The 12,182-nt window shown below is 42.9% G+C and overlaps 1 protein-coding gene across 4 annotated transcripts in view; it reads right to left on the bottom strand.

Moving 5' to 3' along the window:
- The window catches only part of pias1b (protein inhibitor of activated STAT, 1b), a 56,739-nt gene extending 48,296 nt beyond the window's left edge, over positions 1-8,443 (bottom strand). For 2 of the 4 annotated variants that reach the window (XM_042342944.1, XM_042342945.1), the window contains exons 1-2: positions 8,378-8,409; positions 6,013-6,156 (exon numbers count right to left, since the gene is read on the bottom strand). Coding sequence is in view for 1 of the 4 variants with exons in the window: in XM_042342942.1 (XP_042198876.1) it covers positions 8,378-8,401 (24 nt within the window). In the remaining 3 variants the exon portion in view is untranslated. Of the gene's footprint in view, positions 1-6,012; positions 6,157-8,377 lie in introns of all 4 variants that reach the window. The other 2 variants (XM_042342942.1, XM_042342943.1) reach the window with 2 other exon arrangements.
- Positions 8,444-12,182: the final 3,739 nt, after the last annotated feature.

The raw sequence follows: 12,182 nt of genomic DNA, 5'->3' as shown, positions 1-12,182 counted from the left end.
AAAAGTTAATATACATATTTTATAGACAGAGTTCTAACCCAGAACTCTGATAAGTAAAACTAGCATTTACAGGCATAGGAACAGAAGGAGGCCATTCAGCCACTCGAGCCTCTTCCACCATTCTATTTAGATCTTGGCTGATCTGTACCTCAACTCCAATACAGGCAAACAGAAACGAAAGACGCAACATTTCATGTATTTTCCACAAATATTCTGTTGATCTGGGATAACAAATCTGCAACATAAAATATGGAAGTCAAAAGACAGTCATTCAAGCCAATTCCATGCATAACATTCATGCAAACTCTGCTCTGTTGCAGACAATACCAATTCCAGCAATAAAGAAACAATTGACAAATAATCAATCCCATGTATGCAAGTAATTCTCCTAGCCTAGGTACTTTACCCTTAACACAATGTTTATCAACGACTGAAGAAATTCTCCCCCCCCCCCCCCCAATATTAAGAACCAACAGCAGCAAATTGCATTTATATAGCACCTTTCATGTTGGGAGTATGTCCCAAGGCAATATCAATGAATTAGTCACTACTTTTGCCTGTGGCTTGTTGATTGCTTTGGTTCCTCCTATTAATTCCGTAAAGGCACTCCATCCTTGCACCAAGCAATAGATATGCTTTCAGTGAGCATTAAAAGATGTAGTCAATAACAAGATAGTGTAGAGAAATACTGGCGGGCGGGAGAAAAGGCACAACAGGGAAACAAACGAGAAAATATACAAATGAGACATTGAGACCTGCAGTCCGTTTTAAGTTTCTCTGTTTACCACTCACCCCATCTCCTTCCTTGATCAACCCATTTGCAAACACTAGGTGAGGGTAAAATGGAATAGATACAAGTGAGCTAAACTGATTTTCATGAAAGTCAGTATGGATTTGCGACCTGGGCATTGATCTGTATGCTTAAGACACAGACCTTTGAAGCAGTGATAGAAGTTGATGAATCAAACATTACATAACCTTACTTTCTAAAAGGCATTCAATCAAATACATCACAAATGACTGATAACAAAACCTGAAGTATTATGGCATTAAGAGAAGTAATGTTGAAATGCAATCGGGAAAATAGAGATGAAGTGTGTAGGTACACATGTACATGTATGAAGAAGCATTTTTTTTTGCAAAATCCAAAAAATCTAAGTTAGTCAATTCAGTCAAATTCTCTTAAGAAAATAAGCTCCATTCAAGCCAATTTCCCGAGCTTGGAAACAGCAGCTATTGGAACTTCCTACAAGAATGATCCCTTGGGCTGCTCTAGTGGCCATTTGTTTCATTAAAATTGTACGGGTTAAAAGCCAAATATTTAAGTGTGCCGACACAGAGAAATATGTGAGAAAAAAAGCAATACTAATAATTGCATTGTGTTAGGCAATGTCTCAGCTATAGAATGAGAGTTGAAAGGTGGAGATAATTATTCAAAAAGAAGTTTGCGAGGCTCAGCCATCAGATCAGTGAATAGAAAATGAATTTTATAGGTGGAAAACAGGAACAAGAAGTTTAGACCAACCTTTAAAGAATCTAAGGTGCATCTTGCCGATTCACCATCATTCTGCACAAATCAATTTTTTGGAACACAAATATACAATTTTCACAAGTTGCATTTACAGAAGAAACAAAATTCAGTTCAAACCTGCATTCAACAACCTCACAGGGGCCAGGGCCAAAGTGACCTGTATACAAGGATGGCCTCCGCGTAAGGATTCATTGGTGTGGGACGAACGTCCCAATGTACGGGTCCAAACCCTTAACTGTCAAAGGCTTTGGGATGTTCTTTCGACGTGAAAGGTGCTATATAAATGTAATTTTGTTAGTAGTGCGAACTGGGCTGCCCAGGCTGTTCCTGGGTGGTTAACGGGGGTGGTTGCTTGGACAGATTTGCCTGTACATGTAGCATATTAACCACTATACTTTTATTCACTTCATACGTGTAAGGAATTGAATAGTATCAAATGTCCGGACCACATTAGTTAGAAATTAAGCTCCATACTCAGCTTCCTTAATATAATGACCCAAGAGTCTAAAACGAGTTGTATAATAACTGATCATGCAAACTCAATACACAAAATAAAGTTAGTAATTGTTTATGCTTCCTTTATATCATGAGGCTGCTACCAGCAGCAATACTGGAATGCAAAGAAGTAGAACTGCTACCACTGGAATTGAGAACCACCAAACAATCCCTTTTGTTAGGTGCAGCACCACCAACATCACCAGAGGCAAATAAAAACACTGCTGGCACCAGCTACTACTTATGAGAATGAGACACCAGCCAACAATTCAGTTTTCCTCTCGCTGCCTTTCCTCAGGCTGTGGTCATTAATGAAAACCAGTGCATACACAGCTTAACCAGTCATAAAACTGTAAATAGGGCAAGTTTCACTGCATTGGAAGATTTCAAATGAGAATGGGATCATAAGCCAGATATATCCATAGTAATCCCAGGCAGAACTGAAGTACCAAGCAATGTACTCAAGCCTGCAAGTCAAAGCCTTGACAGGTAGTGCTGCCCTAGCTGAACAGGGCCTGTGCTATGCAGTTGCACATTTTTAAGTCATCTAGTACCATTCGTTGGTAAAAATGAATGTCTTGAGTTTTCCCAGCAGAGTTCAATCTCAGAAACAAGTGATTGGTGTATTCAGGTCACTGACCCCCACAATTCATCTGTGAGTTCCAGCCAATTACTGAACTGTAACAGAGGTCAGTGGCACATGTACATAAATTAAACATTCCTGACTCCTGGTAGCTATAGCAAAAGAAATTCACAATGTGTGGGGTTTAAAGTATCCTTACCTGCACGTGGAAGAAATAATTTCAGAACTGTTTATTGGGGGGAAGAGGAGAGAGAGGTCACCCAGGAGCCTGGCACCTGCAGAAACCCTTTACTTAAAGTCTTAATTCCAGCAAACTCACAGAAACGAAAAAATTCACAGAAACCATTTCCATTGCCAGTTCTGGAGTCTACAGTTTGTCTCCTTATTTTGGAGGGGACAGGTTGGGCAAGCCAAGAAATTAACAACCCAAAAGTGATTACCATAGGCACAACTGAATTCAGCCTGGTTCAGTTGGTAGCACTCTCATCTCTGAGTCAGAAGGTTATGGGTTCAAGCCCCAAATTTCTCCTAGTGACCTGGCCAACAACCTGCCCTAGCTGGACAAAGGCTGTGCTATGCAGTTGTTCCCCCCCCACCCCCCCCCCCCCCCAATTAAGTGGGTCATTCACATCATGGCTGTTTGTGGGAAATTGCTGTTTGCAAATTGGCTACTTGCCTACAAAATACAGTACTGTACCTTACAGCAAATCCTGTGAAACACTTTAAGGCATCTGCCTGACGTGAAAGGCGCTATATCAAATACAAGGATTATTATAAACTTCCAGCTGTTTGTCCAGCAGGGACGACCCTACTCGTTAAAGATTGGTTGCAGGATTATCAGCAGATGAGTGTAAGAATCCTATTCTCCAGTAACATGTCCATCACGCCAAGTCACACAGATGATACAAACATGCTGGTCAATCAATGCCCTGGAGTAATGCAAATCTGTCTGGCTTGGATATTGGATCACTGAGCCCACCAGAGAATTGACTCATCTCCACTCTTCCTTAGCCAGGCATGTTGCCATGGAGACAGCTGAACCCCACTCACCTCCCACAAAGAGGATCGTCACAAGATGGACAGACAGCTGACGAGAATGCACGGATAGCTGGAACCAGGAACTCCTTTCAAGCAGTATAGTGAGCAACACAACTAGATAAGTATTTAAGCTACTATCCACCAAGACAGGGCAAGCAAGGGCAGACATGTAACCCATTGAATGACGACTCCACCAGTTGGATGTGTGAATCTTTAGCTGTAGTTGTTTGGCGCTCTGTATACCAACTAGGGTAGCCACCACTTACAGTTACATAGTACCTTTCACAAGAAATAAGATTCAAAGGACTTTACAAGATGAAATTAATTAGAAGTGAACGGTAAGTTAAGGCAGCACTTAATTTGCATCAGCAAAGTCCTACAACCACCCGAGATGAGTTGCCAATTCATTGGATTTGGATGGAGAAGAAAAAGAAAAACTCCCTAAATCCATTAAACAGTTTAAAAGTAGGAGCTTCCAAACCCACCTTTCAGGTGATGGCTTCTGGCTACCATCATCCCAAAACTCAGTGGCCTATCATTGACACGCATCCATCTTCAGTGTAGCTTAGACACTTTGCTAAGGTTCTTTATATGTTGGGTATCCTGTTCTAATGTCTAAGTCTCAAGCCCGCTGGCCATCAATTGCCTAATGTAAGTATTTGTGCGAGGAGCCCTGTCAAAAAGGTGCCACTAGTAAGCCACATCCATAAACAGGGTTTAAAGCAACAGCTCAAACATGCCAATGTCCTCCATCCAGCTCGTTTTCTTTTTAATCACAAAACCACCCTTTTATCCCCCCCCCACCATCGCCATTCATATCAAGCACGGGGGGGGGGGGGGGAAGGGGCGTAAAATAAAGAAGAATGTGTACAACGTGCTGACCCACCACAACAAGCATCTGTAAGCACCACAAAGTCTAGATTGTCAGCAGAGTACTTTGAACATCCACTCCAATGTTCCACCCACTCAAGACTAAAAACAGTCCGTTACATCCACTGTGCTCCACACCACATTAAGAATGTGGTTCCGAATGTGCAGAGCCAATAACATCTATTGGTGAAACTGGCCAATTTACACTACAGAAATTTTTAAAATAATTTTTCAGCCCAGAAGGCAGGGATTCAGCAATAGTGAATGGCAGTTTCAGCAAGAGGAAAAGAAAAAACATGGCAAAGGCAGCAAAAACAGGCCACCAGCTGCCTCACACTTCTATCCCATCCTTGAAGCCGGTTCCTAGCCTCAAACTATATGGGGTCGGGGGGGGGGGGGGGGGGCAGAAATAAAGCCACAACACACACTTGGAAGTACGTACATGCAGTTTTTAAGTTTCTATTCTCATTTCTTATTTTATTTTAGTTCTTTTCAGGCTAATGCAAAGAGAGAATGAAACACAAGCTATATCCCCTTCAAACCACTTGACAAGCTGCCAACAACTCCACTCAAGCGAATCCGAATCATTTTGTTTACAATAGAGATTTTTAGGGAATAATTTGGCTCACGTTTGCCACTACAAGCAATGATACAAGGTAGCCGCAACTGCCAACATTTACCAACCACTAAGGACAGCCCTCGTTGTAACTGACACTCATACTTCTCCAGAGCCACATTATGGAGACTGCTTTTTTTTTAAATATAAAAAATGAGGCAGTATTAATTCAAGGAATGAGAGCTGCGTTCTGCACCAGTTCCAGCTTTAACTACCAAAATAATATTAAAAAATAAATTTGCAGTACTGAACAAATGTCAGAACAATTTTCAGATACAAATTTGGAAGCATTTTCTACAAAGAAACACATTAAGGATTTGGTTGTAATGAAGACTCATACATAAACCATAATGTGGTTTATGTACTTTTTGCTAACCTCCAGAATTCCCACAGTCTTAGCTGCAGGAGTGCATGAAGTGGCCATTCCTCTATTGAGAAAGCAAATATTTTCTTAAAGGACAGTGCTCGAAAGAGCGTCTCTTAAAGAGTTTAAATCCTTTAGCGTTTTGTTCATCAGGAATTTCTCATACATTGTGGGGAATATGATTAAAGGAAATTAAACACTGCAATGTCCATAAGTATTGAAACTTTCTTATTTACAAAAAACATCAAACTCCTTACAAGGAAGAACACACTTTTGACTTAAAAAGAACCCAGATATAGAGCACTGACATTGGAAGATTAATGAACATCATTACTGACTACTTATGTTTTTCATTTAAAATTTTGCATTTGAACAATTATGCTGACCAAGATACAATATGTTAGTACTAGGGAATGGAAATTGTTTTAACAAGTCAGTGCCAAATTACAGCTGTTTTATGCCAAGAACCTGCAACTCTTGAAATTGCCGAAACTCATTTCATTTAGGATGCTTACAACTAGGAGGAAAAAGTGACAGTCAGTCCAGTGTAGATTTGAAGACAGGTACAAGAGGATTGCATGTCAGATCACTGTACCACCCAATCCCTGCTGTGGGTTGTTGATTCTGCTTTTCCCTTACACTGCCACCCCCTCCCCAGCCTGCAAAAGAAAAGAAAGCAGCATGTGCACATCATCAGTACCTCTCCTCACCTAACATATTACAATCTTATTTTCACTGACCCCACCACCATCCCCACATAAAGGACTAATACTACATGACTAGATAATAACACGTGTGACACACAGTAAAACTGGGTCAGAAACCGAAAGGCAAGAGCTTGACAAGGTCCTAAATGATATATGAATGTAACGTTTTGAGAATCAATCCCTACAGTAAAAATACAGGCTTAACAATAAGGGTTTTTTCACATTAGCAGGGCAAATTTTTAAATAAAGCACCAAAGCTCCATTAATTACATTACATTCATAAATCTGGCATTCACTCAAAAGATTCATTTGTCATGAATCATATCCATTCTATCATCTACCTAAAGGCAAGCAGCAAATATTTTCAACGGTGACCATATACTGTAGAACCTATATCTCAGCTGGTACTAAAACTGCAACTTATAACTGTACTGAATATCCAAAACCAATCTTAAGTCAACCATGAATTAAATCACAAACCAATTTGAAACATATACACACATATACAAAAAGATACACATTACACATGGCACATTTCAAACGTTCACGTCCAGCAATGTTTTATTATTATTTTTCGAAAAGCGTTGAAACGCTTTCATCTGTCATTAAAACATTTCCGGCTGACTTTTATTCAAACCCTGCCTGTGAACCGCGAACATATAACAAACAGGCGACAGGCAAAGGTGCACACGCCGTTTCTAAGATAGATCTACAGCAACAGCTTCGCGGGCGTTCATTTCCTCACCCAAAACGCTTTATATATTTTTTTTAAAAAAAAACCCACACACGTTTTGAAGATGAGGATGCGGGCGGGGGGTGTGTGTGTGGGGGGGGTGTGTGTGTGTGGGGGGTGTGTGTGTGTGTGGGGGTGTGTGGGTGTGTGTGTGTGGGGGTGTGTGTGTGTGGGGGGGGTGTGTGTGTGTGGGGGGTGTGTGTGTGTGTGGGGGGTGTGTGTGTGTGGGGGTGTGTGTGTGGGTGTGTGTGTGTGTGGGGGGGGGGGGGGGGGGGGGGGGGGGGGGCGACAATCAAAATCCATCTACGTATTGAACCTTGGCTGCTTTTAACATAGCGGTACCGCCAGTCAAGAAGGGTTTTAAACACACCAGAGAGTGAAGCCAGCGTGCAACTTAAAAAAAAAGAACCGACAGATAAACAATCTTTCCAGTCACTACGCAAGATGCGAGGGGAGGAGGGGGATGTGCGTTGGTTGGGGAGAGGGGGGAAGAGGGGGTTTCCCTCGATTCTTATTCCACAAATTGAAGAGGGAGTAGAGGAAGGAAATCGTTAAGAAGGAGGGGGGGAGGGGGGTGGGGGGAGTGTGCAACTTAAAGAGAGAAGTACAGAGAGAGAGAGAGAGAGAGGGGAATGAGCGAAGAAACAATGGCAGGATATAAAAGCAAGAGGCACCACACACACACACACAGACACAGACAAATGGCCATCATCCTGAGCTGAGCGAGTGAGGGAGTGAGTGAGTGGCCCCGGCGGGCGGGCGGGCGGAGAGAGAGAGAGAGAGAGAGAGAGTGGCGCTGCCCAGGGTCAGTCAGACCCACTTCACCGACCACTTCACCGACGCCGTTGGGAGGAAGAGGAGAAGGAGGAGGAGGAGGGGAAGAGGAGAAGGAGGAGGAGGAGGGGAAGAGGAGACACATTCTCACTTTAAAAAAAAACACAACCCTCCCTCCCTCCCTCCCCTTTTCCTCCTCCTCCTCACACGCTCGACGGAAATAAAACCCCTCATAAATATAAATAAATAAAACACGAGAATTGTTTCTCTCCCAATCTCTTCCCCCCCACCACCTCCTCCTCCACCCACCCCCCACCTTCCTCTCCCTGTGGGGGGTTCTCCCCGGGGGGGGGGGGGGTCTTGTTTATCAAGTGAACTTCACTCCACACGGAAGCGGCGGCTGAGGCTGAGGAGAAGGTTGAGGAGAGAGAGAGAGAGGGAGAGAGAGAGGGAGAGAGAGAGAGAGAAAAAAAACTACAACAATAACTTGTCAACAGCCGCCGCGTCAAAGGGAAAGTTCGGAGGTGCTTTCCGGGCCTCTCTCCGGGCCGCCGGCTCTCCCGGGAGCCGCCTGCCGCTCCCCTCTGCCGGGGGAGCCCGCTCAGCCCGCAGCCCGGCGCCGCCGAGGCCCCGCTCCGGCAAAAGCCAAATTCATCTGCGAATTACCTTCAGTTCCGCACCGTCCGCCATCTTCCCGCGCTTTGCGCATGCGCAGCAGCCCGACACCCCCACCTCCCCCCCCAGTCACGTGCCCCCCCCCTTCGGCGGCGCCGCTCACGTGACCGCCAGTCATTTGAATCTTCCCGCGTTTTTTTTCCCTCCTCTTTCCCCCCACACTCCGCCCACCACGTGGTCCCGGCAATTACAATGGTACACACAATGATGATAACAATAATAATAATAATAATAATAACCCTTGCATTTGACCCCCGGCGCCTTATCACGTCATCGAGCCGTCTCAAAGCGCTTCACGGGGATACCCTGTAAACGTGTAGTGACTGTGTGCGTTTTGTGGGCAAAAGCAGCAGCCGGGTTTGGGCACAGCAGCGTCTCCCCGCGAACAGCTGTGGGGCGAACGACCAGTTTTATTTGGGGGGGGGAGGGTGGGGGGGGATTGTCGGCCAGGACAACGGGAGAGAGAGAGAGAGAGAAACTCCCTTCTCTTTTCTCGTAGCCCTGCGAGATCTTTAACGTCCACCTGAACAGCCTTTTCAGTTCTAGCGTCTCATCTAAAGGACACCACCACCCCCCCCCCCCAGCAGTGTGTTGGAGTGTCAGCTAAGACACTGCAAGTCCAAGTCTCAACTTAGGGCTTGAACCCACAACCTTCTGATTCAGAGATGAGAGAGCTATCACTGTGTAAATAAGTTTGACCATATTTTGTAACCAAATCTGGGGGCACGTGTAAAAAAAAATAATTTGAACTCACCACAACACCTGTTGCTGCCAGTTACTGAAGAAGATTATTGGATTAATGGCTGTATTTCTCCAATAATGTCTGTTTCAGTTTGTTGCTGAACTCAAGACAGAGCAAATTTGGCCTCAGGAGCACTATACCTCATTATTAATTAGGTTCCTTTCTGCACTGTGCCCAATAATGTGAGGTCAATGGTTATCAATAGCAATTTGAAACTTTCTACTGTTTTGTTTCCTTTCCCATCTCCACCACTCCCCCTCTATTATTTGTGTGGTGGGCAAAATATTCAACTGTTGGTGCAACAGAGCCCAGTTTGTTCCTGCCTATAATCCAACATCTTCTTTCCAGCATGACTCACTGATAATGAAGAGGGTGGGAACTGTCAGTCAATTATAATTTTGTTTTGCGCAAGAATTTGGTAGAAATATGTTATTGTAACTTCGACCTTTAGGTCACCATAGCTTCAAAAGGGGAAGGTTGGATTCAGAAAAGGTTAACAAGTATGACTCCAGGCTGGAGCTCTGGAGGAGAGGATAGTCGTTGAACTTGATCCCTCAAAAAATAGTCATTCAATCCACGACTGTTTGTGGGACACTTCTGTGTGCAATTGGCTGCCATGTGTCATCCATAAACTACAGTCAATCTACTTTACAATATATTCTGTGAAATGCTTTGAAACATCTCACTGACATTATAAGGCACTATATCAACTGCAAGAATTATTATTATTGTTTTCACTGGAGAGAAGATTGAGGAAAGAGGGGCATGTAACCCTGCTCTTCACTTGTCGAGAGGCTTAGACAGTACAAGTGGCAGAAGGTCACTTGACACAAGACCATAAGAAGACAGTGAGATGATTCAAATTCATATTGAATAACCCTCGAGCACAAGTAGAGACGGGAGTAAAACACGGAAAGCATTTGTCACACGGAGAATAACACATCAAATTCCTAATACAAATTAAAATCAGGAAAAACAACGTACTTTGGAGGGTGTGTCAGCTAGTGTTGTCACAGAAGGAGTGAGATGACTATTCAATAAAAAGATAGGCTCTGTGGTTGCCATGGATAAGAAGATTATTCCAAATGGATATTTTACGTATCTCATTCATTGATGGCACTGGGTTGCTAGGGTAACAATTTTAAAGCGACTGATTTTCAACAGGTCATAGTTAAAGACAACAATGAATGTTAAGAGTGCTACGCAAATGTAATTTTGTTGTTGTTAACAGTGAACATCCTCAGCTATGGCTATAAACAGTACAACAGCAACCATTTGCATTTATATAGTAGTTAGAAAGTAGTCTATCTTCCCCTTTATGGATCAGCTGGTAATGGCATGGAATTGAAACTTACAGGGTAGGAAAATCCTAGGTTCAATTGTGTTCGGTTAGCTAATCTCAGGGACGATTGTGGTAGTACAGGGATATGACAACTGGTTTCAGTGAGGGAAAACGAGTTAGGGTTTCTGTACTTCATTATCAACAGTGGAAATAGGATGTTCAATACAGATAGAACCAGATTTGTCTTTTTTAGCCAATTAGCCCACTCAAATAGCCCGATGGGTGAATCAGTGCTTTAAAGAGAGGGGGAAAAACACTGATACAGCACCTAAAATGTTGAAACATCTCAAAGCATTTTACAGGTCATATGTAGTGACCATGTCTTTGCAAGCATATTAGAGGGAAGGCGAGAGGAAACAAAAGACCAGTAGAAACTTTAGCTTGTGCTATCTTGTGGTCATGGCTTTGGAGCGTAATAATCTTGTAAATAATATTTGCTTTTGATCCAGGACCTTTCACAAGAGGTGGACATCTCTAAGCGCTTTGCAGGACTTTGCTGTGAAGTGTAGTGACTGTGTATTTTATAGGTGAACACCTAACCCAGTGCATAAATCCTAATATTTCTTTGTAAGCTTATGAATTGTGCTGCCACCAGGATAGATTTTTCCTTGCCAGTTCAGGATGCTACCTGCCAAGTCAGGCCAAAGGGATCACCTTTGCATACCAAGTGATGATCCTGGAAGGCTTTTTTTTTCATCTCTCTTGAGCTTTTTCCTCTTCCTCTCCAAAAATTTTCCAGCTAATTTTTCCTTTCACTATTTTCCTTTCAACGCTATTTAAACTCAGAGTGGAGGGTTGCAGTTAGATTCACTCCTGTCCTTAGCCAATGCACACACACCCACACCTCAAATTTGCTAGATGAGGAGTGGGAGTCCTTGCTTTCCTAACCTCGAGCACACTGAGGCCAATGTTAGTCTCCCTACCAACTTCCTGTCTGACATTAATTAACTCAGCACAAACTGGGCATCAAACCTGGCACCTTGTTGATTGGTGTAAATCAGGAATTGTGATACACATTTAGAGAATGCTAAACACACGTCGGAAAGGAACTCAATTTTTAAAAGTTCCATTTAAAATAATTGATAACAATAAGCATAAAAATCCTTGCATTTGATATAGCGTCTTATCACATTCTCAAAACGTCTCAAAGCGCTTCACAGAATATACTGTAAAGTGAATTGTCTGCATATTTTGTGGGCAAAATCATATTATTCCCAATTCACGTGCACCTGTAAGTAGAATATTGTTTCGTGAATAACAGAAGAAGATTTTCATAAAGGTGACCACTATAATTCAGTCACAATGTGATATAGGTGACCATCTCTGGTGTAATAAAAACCCAACTGTTCAGTGTTATTGTTGAATGCTTGGTTGCTGATCGCAGGGGAGGATTGCGATGATTCTGAAACTCATTTTCAATGAAAATAACTAGGACACCTGGTAACCAATAACAACGCAATAATCATAGAAAGAGATGTGCTGATCAGTTCCTATTCAAGACTTGATGGAAGTCCAAATTCCTTAATCATAGAGATTGCATCTTTCGCCATGTTAAAATTAAATTAAGGCTGATTCAATAGGTAGCATACTCACCTCTGAATCAGAAGGTTCTGGGTTCAAGCCTCCTGACTTTGAACTTGTGTCGTCCAGGCTGACACTCCAGTGCAGTGGTGGGGGAGCACTGCATTGTCAGAGGGGTCATCCTTTGGATG

This window comes from Callorhinchus milii, unplaced genomic scaffold, assembly GCF_018977255.1.
Source record: "Callorhinchus milii isolate IMCB2004 unplaced genomic scaffold, IMCB_Cmil_1.0 Scaffold22, whole genome shotgun sequence".
Classification (NCBI taxonomy): domain Eukaryota; kingdom Metazoa; phylum Chordata; class Chondrichthyes; order Chimaeriformes; family Callorhinchidae; genus Callorhinchus; species Callorhinchus milii.
The sequence above is the reverse complement of the archived record's forward strand: the minus strand, read 5'-3'. Positions and strand labels throughout refer to the sequence as shown.